Raw genomic sequence first — 15298 nt, 5'->3', positions numbered from 1 at the left:
GAGGCGGAGCTTGCAGTGAGCTGAGAACTAGCCACTGCACTCCAGCCGGGGAGAAAGAGGAACACCCCGCCTCAAAAAAAAAAAAAAAAAAAACAAAAGTATGTAGATTTGAAAGGTTATATTATTAGTAGGCTATTCTATTTATTTATTTTTTAGAGACAGAGTCTTGCTCTGTCACCCAGGATGGAGTACAGTGGCACAATCTCACTGCAATCTCTGCCTCCCGAGTTCAAGCAATTCTCCTGCCTCAGCCTCTCCAGTAGCTGGGATTACAGGCATGTGCCACCATACCCAGCTAACTTTTTTTGTATTACCTTGTAGAGACGAGGTTTCACCATGTTGGCCAGGCTGGTCTTGAACTCCTGACCTCAGATCCACCTGCCTCAGCCTCCCAAAGTGTTGGGATTATAGGCATGAGCCACTGTGCCTGGCCTTTGCGGGTGTTTTGTTTTGTTAGTATTAGGTTATTTTAAAAGAGAAATTATCTTTCAAAGATCAGAAAGAGGTGATAGAAATGTTTCAGATTAGGGATCTAAAAAGATATAATGGCTAAGGTAATGTGAGTCATAACTGGATCTTAGATTTAGGTGGTGGTGAGGAGGTGAGGAATCATAAAGGACATTTTTTGGATGACTAGGGAAATGTGTGTGAGGGCTGTAAATCAATATTGATTTTCTTAGGTGTGTGATCATGTACGGGTATGTCCTTCACATTAGGCCATTTTCACACTGCTATAAAGACATACCCAAGACTGGGTAATTTATTTAAAAAAGAGGTTTCAGGCCAGGCATGGTGGGTCACACTTGTAATCCCAGCACTTTGGGAGGCTGAGGCAGGCAGATCACTTGAGCCCAGGAGTTCAAGACCAGCCTGGGCAACAAGGTGAGACCCCATCTCCACAAAAAACACACAAAAAAATTTATCTGGGTGAGGTGACATTCATTTGTGGTCCCAGCTACCAAAGAGGCTGAGGTGGAAAGATCACATGAGCCTGGAAAGTAGAGGCTGCAGTGAGCCCAGGTGGTGCCACTGCACTCTAGCCAGGGCAACAGAGAGACCCTGTCTCAAAAAAAAAAAAAAAAAAAAAAAAAGAATTATGCCAAATCTAGCCTGGATGATAGCATATCTGTTTACAACACAGTTTACTGAATATTTTAAGTCTACTGTTAAGACCTACTGCTCAGAAAAAAAAAAAAGATTATTTTCAAAATATTTCTGCTCACTGACAATGCGCCTAGTCATCCAAGAGCTCTCATGGAGAGGTACAAGGAGATAAATGTTGTCATGCCGGTTAACACAATATCCATTCTGCAGTTTAAGGAGTCATTTTGACTTTCAAGTTGTCTTATTTAAAAAATACATTGTAAGGCTACAGCTGCCACAAACAGATGGATCTGGGCAAAGTAACTGAAAACCTTTGGAAAGGATTCATCATTCTAGATGGTTTTTGGAGATGTAATCTACTCCTGGTGAAGATGCTGTGAACACTGTTGAAATTACAACAAAGGATTCAGAATATTACGTGAATTTAGTTGATAAAGTGGTAGCAGGTTTGAGAGAATTAATTCCAGTTTTCAAAGTTCTACTCTAAGTAAAATGCTATCAAAAAGCATTGCATGTTATAGAGTAATCTTTCATGAAAGGAAGTCAATGAATATGGCAAACTTCATTGCTGTCTTATTTTAAGAAATTGCCGGCTAGGCGTGGTGGCTCATGCCTGTAGTCCCAGCACTTTGGGAGGCCAAGGCGAGTGGATCACAAGGTCAGGAGATCAAGACCATCCTGGCTAACATGGTGAAACCCCGTCTCTACTAAAAATACAAAAAATTAGCCGGGCGAGGTGGCGGGCGCCTGTAGTCCCAGCTACTCGGGAGGCTGAGGCAGGAGAATGGCAGAAACCCAGAGGCAGAGCTTGCACTGGGCCGAGATGGCGCCACTACACTCTTGCCTGGGAGACAGACCAATACTCTGTCTTAAAAAAAAAAAAAAAAAGAAATTGCCAAAATTGCCACAGCCACTCCAAATCTTTAGCAACCGCCACCCTGATTAAGCAGCCATCAACACTGAGGCAAGACCCTCTACCAGCAAAAATATTATGACTCACTGAAGGCTCAGATGATGGTTAGCATTTTTTAGTAATAAAGAAGTTTTAAATTAAGGTATGTACATTGCTTTTTTAGCCATAATGCTATTTCACACTTAGCAGACTACAGTATAGTACAAACATAATTGTGATATGCACTGGAAAACCAAAAAATTCCTGACTTGCTTTAATTGCAGGGTCTGGAACCAAACCCACAATACTAGGTATTGTGTATAGGTATGCCTGTATAGCAGCCCAGCCGTGCTGATTTATGCAAGTTGAAGCAAAAAATTTGTTTTTGTTTTTGTTAGAGACAAGGTCTCACTTTGCTGCTCAGGCTGGCCTTGAATTCCCGGGCTAAAGTGATCTTCTCACCTCAGCCTCTAAGGAAGCTGGGACTACAAGTACACGCCACCACAACTGGCTCAGCTCCCTAAACATTTTAATGTAAGAATAAAGCTGTTACTTAAAGAACATAATTACTGATAGTAAAATATATTATGGATCTAAAAACTTAAGATACTGAAAAGCTCTGTGAAGTTTATGACTTTCTAAAAGTATGACAGTACTTTGAAAACTATATACACAAATGATTATTTTTCTTTGAGACAGAGTCTCACTCTGGTGCCCAGGCTGGAGTACAGTGGTGCAATTTCGGCCCACCACAACCTCCCCCTCCTGGGTTCAACCAATTCTTGTGCCCCAGCCTCTCAAGTAGCTGGGACTACAGGCGCATGCCGCCACACACAGCTAATTTTTTATATTTTTAGTAGAGACGGGGTTTCGCCATGTTGGCCAGGCTGGTCTCGAACTCCTGACCTCAGGTGATCTGCCCACCTTGGCCTCCCGAAGTACTGGGATTACAAGCGTGAGCAACTGCGACTGGCCAGAGTGTAAGATAATTACTTTTTTGGAGTCAATGTTTTGATCTGTTACCGAGGCTGCAGTGTGGTGGCATAATAACTCACAGCAACCTCAAACTCCTGGGCTCAAGCAATTCTCTTCTCTCAGCCTTTGATTAATTAGTAGCTGGGACTACAGATGTGTACCACCACACCTGGCTAATTTAAAATTTCTTTTGTAGAGATGGGGTCATGCCATGTTGCCCAGGGTGTTGTTTATATATATATACACACACACACACACACACATATATATAAAATATATATACATATGTATAAAATATATTATATTTAAAAATAGAGATGAGGTCTCACTATGTTGACCAGGCTGGTCTTGAACTCCTGGCCTCAAGCTGTCCTCCTATCTTGGCCTCCCAAAGTGCTGAGATTACAAGCATGAGCCAGTGTGTCTGGCCCCAGACTGTTTTTGAACTCCTGACCTAAGACAGTCCTCTCACCTTGGCCTCACAAAGTGCTTAAGATTACAGGTGTGAGCCACCACGCCTGGCCTATTATTACTATTTTTGTAGGCTAGTAGTTTCTTTGAATTCATATGCAAATTCAGGTTATTCATATCATAGTTTTAAAATGAAGTGATATACACTTAAATCCTACTGGTTAAGAAATCCTTTAATTCAGCTCTAAAATGTAAAAGAAGGGGCATTAAAAACTCTTTAACTTGTAGCAGACGTAACTATAATAAATTTTATGAAAGTGAGATTCTGTGGCAAACAGAGGCATGTGTGATAAATTATTTAAGGGCTAATCACATTTCATTTGACTGCTGTGAAAAAACTTGCTCTAGATCAGTGGCTCTCAAACTTTAGTACAGTCATGCATGGCTTAATAGGATTACGTTCTGAAGAATGTGTTGTTAGGCAATTTCATTGTCGTGTGAACATCATAGAATGTACTTACCCAAACCTAGATGGTACAGACTACACACACATAGGCTATATGGCATAGCCTATTACTCATAGGCTACAAACCTGTAGAACAACTTACTGTACTGGATACTATAGGCAATTATAACACAATGGTAAGCATTTGTGTATCAAAACATAGAAAAAAAAGATATGGTATTATAATCTTATGGGACCACTGTTGTATATGCAGTCTGTTGTTGACCAAAATGCCATTATGTGGCACACAGCTACACTAACATAGGGACTGTAAAAATATGGATTAAAAAATACAGATTGCCAGGTAATACTCCCAGATTTCTGGTTTAGTAGGTCTGGGATGGGTCCCAATCTGCATTTCTAACAAGTTCCCAGGTGAGGTATACACTGCTGGTTTGAAAACCAGTTTGAGAACCACTGCTCTAAACCAGTAACATCACTGGTTGGAATAAATGCTAGCAATTCTTTCTTGCAGCAGGTTTAAGACACATTAACTTTTAAACTGTTTCAAAACTCATGTGTACATGGAAAATTTAAAATAAAAATAATCATTGGAGCTGGACATAATCTTGATCAAGAGAATTACCTGGAGTCAACTCTTCTCTGCTATCCTTAGCAAGCATAACAGCATGTTCTGAAACTTCAGCTGCTTCTCTTTGTACAAGCTGACGTAAGCAAGCCAGTACTGCTCTTCTCAGTAACAAGTAGGGGCTATAAAGATTCACCTGAAAAATACCATTTAAGGAATGACAGAGCTAAAATTCTTGCTGGCACTCAGTGAGCCTAATAGATATTCACTGGACCCCTTCCTGATTCTGTCCAGCCCATCAGTGGGCTGGACACAATTTATAAATACATAGGAACTTCTTGAAACTATTCTAGAATATATTTCTGATGATATAACTTAGAAACAGCTTAATAGGTAATATGTGTACTAGATTAGGGACTATTCATAAATCTAAGCAAAAGTCTTTTGGCAGTGTCAGAAGGCAGAATTTATACGAGTAAACAGAGTTTTAAGAGAAAAAAAGAACTACAATGGAAAGGATTTCGTTGCAGTTCATACATTTGTGTTCATGCAGCTATATTATAATGTTTTATCATTCTCTAAGCAGAAATTTATACAAATCCATACAGGCAATACAGCATACTGGTTAAAATGGAGGTTCTAGAGTCAAAATGTCTCAATTTGAGTCCTAGATCCATCACTTACTAGCTGTGTGACCATGGGCAAATTATTTAACTCCTCTAGAGTGCCTTAGTTTCCTCATTTGTAACACTACTGCATCTCTCAGGGCTATTGTGACATTAACACAAAGTAACATGCAAAATGCTTACCACAGTACCTGCCAAATAGCAAATGTTAGTTATTATTAGTGTAGTCTCTTAATAATATTTTAATCAGACAACATATAAAGTAAATGCATTTTCAAATAAAGGCAGAAAACATTCACCAAAAATGCTCTCTAGAGACAAGCATTACAGAATACCAAATTTATATATATATCAATACATATTTATGTATTGATAGAATACATATATGTACACATCTTACAGATGCCATGTAAATATCAATAGGCTGTACCTACCCACGGCAAATAAGACTGGTAATATACTTCAGTTACAGGTTGAAGGTTAATGGATAAAAATTCTTAGTGATTTCATATATGAAATAAAGTTGAGATTTTAAATTTTGTACTAACTATGAAAGTAAAGATCAGTTTGGTATGGTCTACAAAATAAACATGTATATTATGGTAGTGATCTTCAAAGCAAAATTTGAGAAATAATGGCATAATTCTATAGTGATCTTTAGATATGGCATATGTGGGAAAAAAGGACTGAAGTAGGTGAAGTTTTGTAGAGAGCAGAGGCTAAATTTTGGGAGGAAATAAAAGGTAGGTAGTAGGAGCTATTAAGAATATATAAGAAGAGTGTCAGGTGTGGTGGCTCACGTCTGTAACGCTAGCACTTTGGGAGGCCGAGGTGGGTGGATCACTTGAGGTCAGGAGTTCAAAACCAGCCTGGCCAACATGGTGAAACCTTGTCTCTAATAAAAAATACAAAAAAATTAGCTGGGCATGGTGGCAGGTGCCTGTAATCCCCACTACTCGGGAGGCTGAGGCAGGAGAATTGCTTGAACCTGGGAGGTGGAGGTCGCAGTGAGCCGAGATCATGCCTCTGCATTCCAGCCTGGGCTGGGCATGATGGCTCACACTGAGGGAGGCCGAGGCAGGTGGATCACTTGAGGTCAGGAGTTTGAGACCAGCCTGGCCAACATGCTCAAGCCCTGTCTCTACTAGTAATACAAAAATTAGCCAGGCATGGTGGCACACACCTGTAGTCCCAGCTACTGGGGAGGCTGAGGCAGGAGAATCGCTTGAACCTGGGAGGCAGAAGTTGTAGTGAGCCGAGATTCTACCACTGCACTCCAGCCTGGATGATAGAATGAAACTGTCTCAAAAAAAGAAAATAGAATATACAAGAAGAAACACATGCAAAGAGAGCCAAATTCTACATTTTATCAGAAGCCAAGAAACAGAACAAATTTGTGCATCTATCACTGAGCGGCCTTTTTTTTTTTTGAGACAGGGTATCACTCTGTTACCCAGGATAGAGTTCAGGAACAGCTTTGTAAGGATGTTCTGTTATACCTTCAAGCTGTATTATGAACCCAAAAGTGGACAGAAAGGAATGCCATTCATAGAAAAGTCTCAAGGTATAATGTAATCCCATGTTTAGAAACTATATTGTTAGCAGGTTAGGATAACAGAGAAGTTAAAATATAAAAAGATTACATTTATTCATTCCCAAGATTACTGTTGTATTTAACAACAATGACCAAAAAAGCACTTTACAAGACAATTTTAAAGAAAAGTTAATAAATCTACTAGTTATTTCAACTGGAGTTTTACAAGCATATAATACAAAGCAGGTGCAGCATTTATTCAGGCTAGTCAAACATTTTTTAGAAAAAGCATGCTTAGAAGTACCCTTTACTTGTTTGGTAGAAAACAGATTGAAGCTACCACACAAAGTCAACGGGAGGCTTAATGTCTCCATGTCATTCTCCAGCATTTATATTGGGAAGAGGAATACAGTGGCTTAAGGCAAACAAACAAAGCAGGCAAAATACAGAAATTAAATAAAACTGTAACTACAATTATTTTCTGAAATGAATATACTAAATAAAAAGGAGACCAAATTTAGTGCAAGGAGTGAGTGCACCAGCTGGAGAAGGTTAGGAAGGATTTGCTTATACTGGTATCAAATAAACACCACGAAACATGCTACACATACTGGACTTAGCATTAATGGTTCGCTTAAACAAAGAGATGCAGAGGAAAACAAACATCTACAACCAAAAAAATGACACAAAGAAACAGCACCGCAAAACTCAAAAAAAGTTAGGAATCAAGGGTCAGGGACCTACCAACACAGAATTATCCAACAAGATCTCCTGCACAAAAACAAATGACACACCAGTCATGACAAAACCAAAAGATGACTTTGACAACAGTCAGCTAAGCATTAAAATATAAATGTTGATAGTTATCATTCAAATTGGCTTAGCTTCAGCTTAAAAATTTGCCACAAATATTTTATTTTCCAACAAAATGAGATGAGCCAAGTTCTTGAAAATAGTCAACTCAAGAACTCTAAGACATAAACATATCATTTAAAAACATGCATGTGATTAATTTTAGGTTTTTCTTTGGAATCTCTGATTAAGCTTCAGTATCAAACCCAATCAAGGAGACACGAGTGTGAGAGGAGTGTTCTGGATTGCATTCACATGAACAGGTGTCCGGCAAGAGGCAAAGTTAATGGTTTACCTCATCAGAAGTTAATTATAGTTTAACTCTTAGAAGCCAAGTTTTAAAACTAAGAGTATTCAGAATTGCTAGTGTAGCTAAGGCCAAGTTCAGTATGGAAGTTAAAGAGCATGCAGTTAGAAGAAAATTCCTTCCTGTAAGATTTTTGCCTAATGATGAAATGCAATTTCCTTACTTTGGTGAATACTCTAAAATATAATAAATTCAATCTAATAAATTCAGAATAAATTACTAACCAAAATATTGAGACACTAAATTAATATACTATAGTGATAATTTTTGACTATGACTGTGTATTTAAAAAATAATTTTACAGCTTGAATATTATGAGTTAACATATAATTCGTAACTGTTACTTCAGATTTTCTTACTTGCTCTGAATGTACCCAAAAGAAAAGTCTGATAATATAAAAATCTCTGTTCTTTTTCATATGTAACTTTTTTTGATGCCTATTTTTTTTCCTGCAGTAATATGTACTCTTTTTTGGTTTGGGAAAGGAAAAAACTTAGTAAGTTTGATCAGATTTTATTTATTTATATTTTTGAGACAGTGTCTTGCTCCATTGCTCAAGGTGAAGTGCAGTGGCGCAATCATGGCTCACTGTTGCCTCAACATCCTGGGTTTAAGTGATCCTCCCACCTCAGCCTCCCAAGTAGTAATGGGACTACAGGTGCACACCGTCATTCCCAGATAATTTTCTTAACATTTTTTGTAGAGACAAGGTCTCACCATGTTCCCCAGGCTCGTCTCGAACTCCTGGGCTCAAATGATCCTTCTACCTTGGCCTCCCAAAGTGCTGGAACTACAGGTGTGAGCCACTGTGCCCAGCTGATCAGATTTTATTCATCATGAATTAATGGGTTAGTTTTGCTCTTCATTTCTCAATAAACTTTAGTTAATTAAAAAAATCATGTATCAGGTAAAGGAGAAATTTTAAAGGTAATTAATGGAAATCTTCTATAAGACAAGAAGTAAAAATGGTAGTATCACTAAATTTAAATGGAGAGTAAAAGATCAAATGCAAAGGAGCAAAAAATTTTTCCAATAACTGGTTTTAGGAATGGCTCTTCAAACATAAAAGTAATATTCCTGGGGAAGAGTCCCTGAATGATATAGGTAAAATCCTTTTCCTGTAAGTGCTGTTTTCCCTAAAATGATTGACCCAGATCTAAAAAAATACAGGAACAAAAGTTTCTATCAGAAAGTCAGTCACATTCTCTTTAAAGTTTTATCCGGCTAGGCATGGTGGCTCACACCTGAAATCCCAACACTTTGTGGGGCTGAGGCAGAAGGATGGCTTGAGAACAGAAGTTCAAGACCAGCCTGGGTAACATAGCAAGACCCTGTCTCTACAAAAAAGAAAAAAAATTAGCTAGGTGTGGTGGTACATTCCTGTAGTCCTAGCTACTTAGGAGGCTGAGGGGGGAGGATCACTTGAGCCTAGGAGTTCGAGGCTACTGTGAGCTATGATTGTACCACCGCACTCCAGCCTGGATGACAAAGTGAGACTCTGCCTCTAAAAAATATATAAATAGTTTCATAAGACTATCAGTATCAATAATTAATATAATAATATAGTGTGTGTTGAAGACACAAGTCAAGACAGCAAAGGCAACTACCATTATTGAGTACTAATTAAACACCTAAGACATGTGTCTTTACAAGCAGCATTTTGTGTAATCCTCATGTTTTGCAGACAAGGTAGCTGAGGCTAGAAGAGATTACGGGACTTCCCTAAAGGCACGCAGCTAGAAGGTGGCAGAGTTGAGATAAGATCTATCCATAAGATCTACAAAGATAGTACAGAATAATGAAATGAGGACTGAAGGATGAGTCCAGAAACCTGCAATGTAGATTTAGCCACAACTTAGGTGAGCTAGATGTGTTATTTTAAGTTATTTAACTTTTCGGTCTTCAGTTTATCTTTTTATTGAGAAGATTGATTTTGATAATGCAAACATCATTCTATAAAAGTCGGGATAATCTATATGACAGATTTTTAAGATTCTAAGGTTTTTCAAGCTCTGAAATGCTGCATATTTTGCCTCAAGCTTAAAAATGAAAGGTCTATATAATTTTCAACAGTCATGTTACTAATGGGAGTGTGCTACAAACACTGCAGGAGTAGAAAAAGTTGAAAAGCAATGGTGCCAATTTATAATTCCAAATGCAACTCAATTTTTGAGGCAAGTCCAGATAGAAACTGGTGACATGGTAAATCTTTTTTTTTTTTTTTCCTGAGACGGAGTTTCACTCTTGTTGCCCAGGCTAGAGTGCCAATGACACGATCTCGGCTCACTGCAACCTCCACCTCCTGGGTTCAAGCGATTCTCCTGGCTCAGCCTCCACAGTAGCTGGGATTACAGGCGCCCACCACCACGCCCAGCTAATTTTTGTATTTTGAGTAGAGACGGGGTTTCACCACGTTGGCCAGGCTGGTTTTAAACTGACCTCAGGTGATCTGCCCACCTTGGCCTCCCGAAGTGCTGGGATTACAGGTGTAAGCCACTGCGCCTGGCCAGGGGAAGTCTTAAAACCAATGGTTCCTTAGAACCACTTCAAAGGAACTTCTGGTTGATGGCCTTTATCTTTCTACATTCAGTAGATACAATATTAGAAGCCAAATATTGATGTATATGTTGCTGGAATACTAAGGAAAAGTGTTATTTCTCCATCTGGGATGCAAAGAACTTTGTAATAACTCAGAATAGATGAAAAAGAAGAAAAAAAGAGACAGGTGACCACATAAAGTTTTCCATGTCCCACAGATTTATATAGTACATGGCACATTATAAGCACCCAATATATGTTTATTGATTTATGAATAAATACTCCAAATATCAATTTCAACATTAATGGGAGAAAAATGAATCAATATAAAAGAGATTTAGGAGCTGATTACATGAAAGCTGCCCCCTACTCCCCAGAAAGACTAGAACTGAGGGGAAATAGCTATGTATTTAACACATAACTTTGTACATAGTCTAGAGGATAATTAAAATGTGTACTGGGATAAATCTAAGATTCAAATAAAAGAAACTAAGACTAGTTTACAATTTTATACTCACACAGAGGCAGCTAACCAGGCTAGACAAGTTGACATGTCGTGGAGCAAACATATGAAGCTGCTGAAGGCAAGAGATGGCCTGAGCTTGAACAAGGCAGTCTGGGTTATCTTGCATTACTGCACAACCCAGTAGACAGGAAGCCCTTAAGGTAGAAATTGAAGTACTGTTACCTAAAATAAAAAGTAGAAAGCTTTTAATAATTGGCCTATAAAAACATTACTCTTTAAACATACATTACAGGTTTTAAAATTTACTTCCAGTTTTAAGCTTACAAATCCGTGACTTATAATTTCTTCTACAAAAGTAGGGATAATCTAAGTGACAGGTTTTTAGATTTTGAGACAGAGTCTCAGTCTGTCGCCCAGGCTAGAGTGCCATGGTGCCATTTTAGCTCACAGCAACCTCTGCCTCCCGGGTTCAAGTGATTCTCCTGCCTCAGCCTCCCAAGTAGCTGGGACTACAGGTGCACACCACCATGCCTGGCTAATTTTTTGTACTTTTAGTACAGACAGGGTTTCACCATGATGGCTAGGCTGGTCTCGAACTCCTGAGCTCCAGTGATCCACCTGCCTCAGCTTCCCAAAGTGCTAGGATTACAGGTGTGAGCCACTGCGCCTGACCTACTTTAGTTATTCTTAATCTGAAAAGTTTATTGCAATACAAATTATTAGGCAAAGAAGAACCTAAGACTCTCAGTAGGTTATACCAAATTTTCATAAAAAGTGGAATTAGAAATTGCCAATAAACTTAGCCTCGCTTGTATTAATTAAGAATTACTTTCATGTATTATAATCATGTAATACTATGCAATTTGAACAGCTTGCAATATTTGAAATATTGGACTTAGCCATTTATTTCTTAAAGAGAGGTCAGAGCTCTTTGGATGATTCTGCTTCATGTCTGTCATTTTAACTGTTAAGGAAGGCATCTTTAGGAGATACGCAATTGTCGAAATACTGTACTCTGTCTTTTCAAGGTAAGAGAAATCAGGCTGAATGGCATTTATACATTCATTTAACAAAACATACAGCACCTATCATGTGCCAAGCATATAGACCACGAACTGAATTCATTTTTATGTATATTATTTTTAATGTAAAACATCACAAAAGCAGCCATGCACACCTTGTAGCTCTGGACCTAACGTGGTAATAAGGGCATTCAAACAGCGACCAAGGCTTTGGTGAACTTCAGCATGAGTAGGAGGCACATTTAACAACAACATTATAATAAGAGAAAGGGTAGTTTCCACATGCACATAATAGAGTGGGCCAGCAGAATCAATGATCAGTGATAGAGAATGTAATGCCCAGGTCTGTAATGACAAAGAAAAACAATTAAAAACATTATAGCAGCACTAAGAAACATAAAATACATTAAGTTGTTCTTTTGTTGAAGCAAGTAATACAGTAACAGCAAATGTGTATGCTACTACTAATGCGGAAAGAGAAATGGAGGACTTCCAACTCAGAGGCAATCATCCAATTTAGAATGATATAGTTCATCGTTAAGAATTGCAAGTAATAGTCGGTACTTTAGCTAACAGCTTGAATCAAATATAGTTTGTTGAAAAACTGTTTATTGTTTAATCTATAGAAAGAACGAAAACTCAAGTTTTTAAAAAGATGCAACAAAATCTACAATTACATTCAACAATATGGACAAATCTCTTGAACATTATGTTGAGTGAAGAAAGCCAGACATAAAAGAATATATGTTGTATGATTCCATTTACATAAAGTACAGAAGCAGGCAAAACAAATTTATGCCGTTGCAAATTAGGATAGTGGTTATCCTTGGTGGGGGTAAGTAGTTAACTAGAAGACAGTATGAGAAGTGTGTATGGGATATTGATAACGGGCTGTTTCTTGATTTCAGGTGGCGGTTATATAATGTACTGTTTGTACATAGATATGTACATTTATGACAGGTGCACATGCACACACACACACACACACTATGGTTTAAATGAAAAGGCCGGGCGCGGTGGCTCAAGCCTGTAATCCCAGCACTTTGGGAGGCCGAGACGGGTGGATCACGAGGTCAGGAGATCGAGACCATCCTGGCTAACACAGTGAAACCCCGTCTCTACTAAAAAAATACAAAAAGCTAGCCGGGCAAGGTGGCGGGCGCCTGTAGTCCCAGCTACTCGGGAGGCTGAGGCAGGAGAATGGCGTAAACCCGGGAGGCGGAGCTTGCAGTGAGCCCAGATCCGGCCACTGCACTCCAGCCCCGGCAACAGAGCGAGACTCTGTCTCAAAAAAAAAAAAAAAAAAATGAAAAAAGACTGGCCATATACTGATAACCACTGAAGTTAGGTGATGGGTATAATAGATTCATTATAGTATACTTTCTAATTTTGTATATGTTTTAATGTTCTATAACAAGAAGTAAATTAAAAGCTCTCTCTTCAGAAAATGAACTGAAAAAGTTTTATTCCTCTTATCAATGGATGTATAAGAAAGCTTACAGTACTTTAAACACTGCAAAAATGAGCTTCTATTTGTTAGGTGAGAGATAGCAATCAAGAAAATTCAGAAATGACACTGGAAGCTATGGGAAGTATATGAATTAATCAACAAAAAAGGTATTCAATATAAAACTAGGCACATTCAGAACAGACTTGTTGAAGAGAGAGAAGAATATAACAGAAGCAAAAAGTACTATATATAAAGACGGGTGAAAAATGGAAACCTTGTAAGTCAGTTCAGTCAAGTACTAGATGAAGTGGAGGAGGCGAGTAGTAACATGGTAATTCAGAGAGGGAAAGCTAACTGGATTAAAGCTTGATGAGATGGTGGTTATACTGGATCTTAAAAGACTAAAAGATGTGGAATATCAAATAGGCATGTAAGGAGAGAAGAGAAAAAGAAAACAATGTAAATGTAGACACGAGAATGACATGTAGATAAATCATCTGTAGAAGTGAACACTTTGAAGTAATAACAGAAAACATCTATGGGGTCAGTTGATGGGACTGGAATAAAGAAGTTGATTCAAGAAGCGATAAGCACTTTGTCAAGCTTTTCTGCAGGGAAGTGGCAAGATGAAAATCTTTTAGGAAAATGAATTTAGCCTTATATCTAGAGAGAGTTGAAAAGAAAAGGACTAAAAATGTGACGAATTAGGAGGCTATGACAGTAATTCGGCACACATTAATAAGGGAGACAGATAAGATGACAGAAGGGGAGTAAAAGAACAGGAGAAATAAAAATCATTCCATATTTTATTAAGATAGGAGAACGATGATTTTATTGACAGAAATGGGTAAGATATGTACAACGATATGACAAAGTGGTTAAGAACAGGAGTTTGGAGTCCATGAATTGTGTTCTTGATCTGATTCCATGATTTATTAGCTTTTCAGTTGTGAGCAAGTTGCTTAGCTTCTTAAGCCTCAGTTTTATTTCCCCATAATGGGCTATACACCCTAATAAATTATTACGAGGACTAAGAGAATTACTATGAGACTTAGAAGAATGAATCGTAACACCTGGTACCTATTAAGTTCTTTAAAATAGTAGATGCTATTATTATTATTTAGTATTATTATTATTTTTTGAGATAGGGTCTGGCTCTGTTGTCTAGGCTGGAGCGTGCCACAATCTGGACTTACTGCAACCTCTGTCTCCCCAGCTCAAGCCATCCTCCCACCTCAGCCTCCCGAGTAGCTGAGACCACAGATGCGCACCATCATGCCTGGCTAATTTTTGTATCTTTTGTACAGATAGTGTTTCACCATGTTGCCCAGGCTGGTCTTGAACTCCTGAGCTCAAGCAATACACCTGCCTCAGCGTCCTAAAGTGTGAGATTATGGGCGTGAGCCACCACTTCTAGCCCAGTGCTATTATTAAGATGGAACAGAGATATATTTTCAGAAAAACACAATGAAATTGACTTCAGACATTCTGAGTGTGCGAGAAGATTTTAATTTTAAAAATCCATCAAGGTTAACAATGGCTTCCGCAATTACTATGGGGGGAAAATCATATTCACAAATTATTAATGTTCAATATAAACACAATCTGCATAATCTACAAATCATGAATTTCAAGGGAAGTATCACATGAGGTACCCACCTGCACATCAGGAGAAGTGCTGTCCTGTGCCAAAGTATAAAGGATTCCAATACAAGAATTTAGGTGTTGAGAAGAACTTATTCCTCCTAAATACCTATGTAGGGACCCCAAGGCCAATGAATGTCCTGTTCTGGTAACGACATCCCTTGCTGATTTCAATCTGTAAATATGAAAATAAAAATAAACGGTAATCACTGCAAAAGAAAAAACACAAAAACTAATACATGTACATTGTCACTTAGGCAAAACTTTTTATATGGATAGTTGCAAAATTTAGAAATATATTTTTGGCTAACTAATAAAAAATTCTCAAGTAACTGAAAGGCATCTTGCAAAGGAAAACATTTTGAATCAAAATGTCTTCATATTATTAATGATTAGTTTACTATGAACAGTTTCAATGTCTTTCATATATACACATGAAGGT

The 15298-nt window shown here is 38.2% G+C and overlaps 1 protein-coding gene across 14 annotated transcripts in view; it reads right to left on the bottom strand.

Moving 5' to 3' along the window:
- HEATR5A (HEAT repeat containing 5A) overlaps nucleotides 1-15298 on the bottom strand; it is a 124290-nt gene that overhangs the window by 37825 nt on the left and 71167 nt on the right. For all 14 annotated transcript variants that reach the window (XR_002734763.2, XM_023227339.2, XM_023227347.2 and 11 more), the window contains exons 19-22: nucleotides 14872-15031; nucleotides 11918-12107; nucleotides 10793-10962; nucleotides 4474-4612 (exon numbers count right to left, since the gene is read on the bottom strand). Coding sequence is in view for 13 of the 14 variants with exons in the window: in XM_023227339.2 (XP_023083107.1) it covers nucleotides 4474-4612; nucleotides 10793-10962; nucleotides 11918-12107; nucleotides 14872-15031 (659 nt within the window). In the remaining variant the exon portion in view is untranslated. The remainder of the gene's footprint in view (nucleotides 1-4473; nucleotides 4613-10792; nucleotides 10963-11917; nucleotides 12108-14871; nucleotides 15032-15298) is intronic.

The sequence above is a fragment of the Piliocolobus tephrosceles genome, chromosome 6, assembly GCF_002776525.5.
Source record: "Piliocolobus tephrosceles isolate RC106 chromosome 6, ASM277652v3, whole genome shotgun sequence".
NCBI classification, from domain to species: Eukaryota; Metazoa; Chordata; class Mammalia; order Primates; family Cercopithecidae; genus Piliocolobus; species Piliocolobus tephrosceles.
The sequence above is the reverse complement of the archived record's forward strand: the minus strand, read 5'-3'. Positions and strand labels throughout refer to the sequence as shown.